Source organism: Helobdella robusta (assembly GCF_000326865.2).
Source record: "Helobdella robusta unplaced genomic scaffold HELROscaffold_2095, whole genome shotgun sequence".
Lineage (NCBI taxonomy): Eukaryota > Metazoa > Annelida > Clitellata > Rhynchobdellida > Glossiphoniidae > Helobdella > Helobdella robusta.
Window position 1 is genome coordinate 1 of NW_008704122.1, and position 1,928 is coordinate 1,928.

General features: G+C 36.8%; 1 protein-coding gene across 1 annotated transcript; it reads right to left on the minus strand.

The window, feature by feature from the left end:
• Positions 1-1,350: 1,350 nt before the first annotated feature.
• Positions 1,351-1,734, minus strand: HELRODRAFT_184688 (hypothetical protein; the record flags this gene model as incomplete). The annotated part of the gene is made up of 1 exon (XM_009018218.1): positions 1,351-1,734. One exon carries the CDS (start codon positions 1,732-1,734, stop codon positions 1,351-1,353), a length of 384 nt encoding a protein of 127 aa, XP_009016466.1.
• Between the last annotated feature and the right edge of the window lie 194 nt (positions 1,735-1,928).

Here is a 1,928-nt window from a genome sequence, read left to right on the forward strand (position 1 = left end):
CAACAACAACAACATCAACAACAACATCAACAACAACATCAACAACATTAACAACAACAACAACAACAACATCAACAACAACATCAACAACAACAACAACAACAAAATCCTCTAATGGAACAAAGAAGCATGAATCAATAATACATCCAATAATTTTTTTCTTCAGAAAGACTGACGTCAACAACGTTAACAATAACAACAACAACTTCAGCAACATCAGCAGCAGCAACAGCAGCCACAGCAGCCACAGCAACAACCACAATATCATCATAATCATCATCATCCTCAACACAACATGTTGAGATTTTTCGTGCGCGCGTTTCTTCCTCTTATAGGTTGGTTTATACATTATTTTTATTATTATTATTATTATTTGTTATTATTCGTTATTATTATTATTATTATTATAATTATTTGTTATTATTATACTAATTATAGAAGTTATAATATTATTATCATTTGTTATTGCGTAAAAATAATTGTTTTCGATATGAGAGCAGACATGTTATTGATCTCGTGCTAAGAATTTAAGGAGACATACATACAAATATACATACATACATACAAAACAAACTATCAAACATGCATACAAACATACATACATACCTAAAAACAAACAAACATACAAACATACATATATGCATACATACATACAAACGTACATACAAATATGTGCATGTGTGTGTTCATATTTTTATAGTTTTATTTATGCCTTATTCATATTTCTTAATTAATCTCCATTATTATATAGATCAAACAATTTGGAAAATGGTTATAATAATAATAATAATAATATTGTTATTATTATTAACAAAAAAATAACTGTTCGAATTAATGCTATATCTATTTCTGCTGCCTACTTGCATGTTTAAATTATTTTTAACATGAATGAGGCATACAAACTAACATATAAACATACATACAGGCATACATACGTACATACATACATACATGCATACATACATACATACATACATACATACATACATACATACATACATACATACATACATACATACATACATACATACATACATACATACATACATATGCCTTATTCATATTTCTTAATTAATCTCCTGGCACCCTCGCCGAACGATACGTAAACCTGACAAGTAAAGAATGCGGTTTGGCCGTGCAGTTGAGATCGTGGCCCAACACCTCTGTGGGCACCAGGCTTGACGACGAGTCTGTGAGATTTGCCATTGGCTTAAGACTTGGCCTGGTCATTCAGAATAAATACACGTGCCGATGTGGCGCTGGGGCGGACGAGTTTGGGCACCACGGTTTGGTTTGTCGCCTGGGTGGGGGCCGTCAACTACGTCACTCAGCGCTAAACGATTACATTTGTCAGCTCTTTTCCAAGGCTTCAATCCCGGTTCTCAAGGAACCATCCGGCATTTCTGCGCATGATGGTAGGCGCCAGGACGGATGCACGCTAATACCTTGGAGAGCCGGCAGATGTTTGGCGTGGGATGTTACGGTCCCTGGCACCCTCGCCGAACGATACGTAAACCTGACAAGTAAAGAATGCGGTTTGGCCGCGGCCAGGGCAGCGGACGAGAAAATGAAAAAATATGGGAACCCCCTCCCCTCGATGGAATTCTTGCCAATATGCATGGAGGTTCTTGGCCCGATGGACCCCAACACCCTTAAATTTCTTAAGGAAATATGCAAAATGATCAGCGTCAGATCAGGCGACAGCAGGGAACTGTTTTTCGCAACTAACCACATTTCGTGCTTGTTGCAGCGGTTCCTGCGTGTCTGTGTGCTTGAAAATATCCAACTGAATGCCGACATGTGCAATTAACGACAAATCAAAGTGTTAATCCATTTGTTACTTGATGTTTGACGGTTCAGTGTCACTCATCATGTTTTGGTTTAATCATGTTAACATACATACATACATACATACATACATACATACA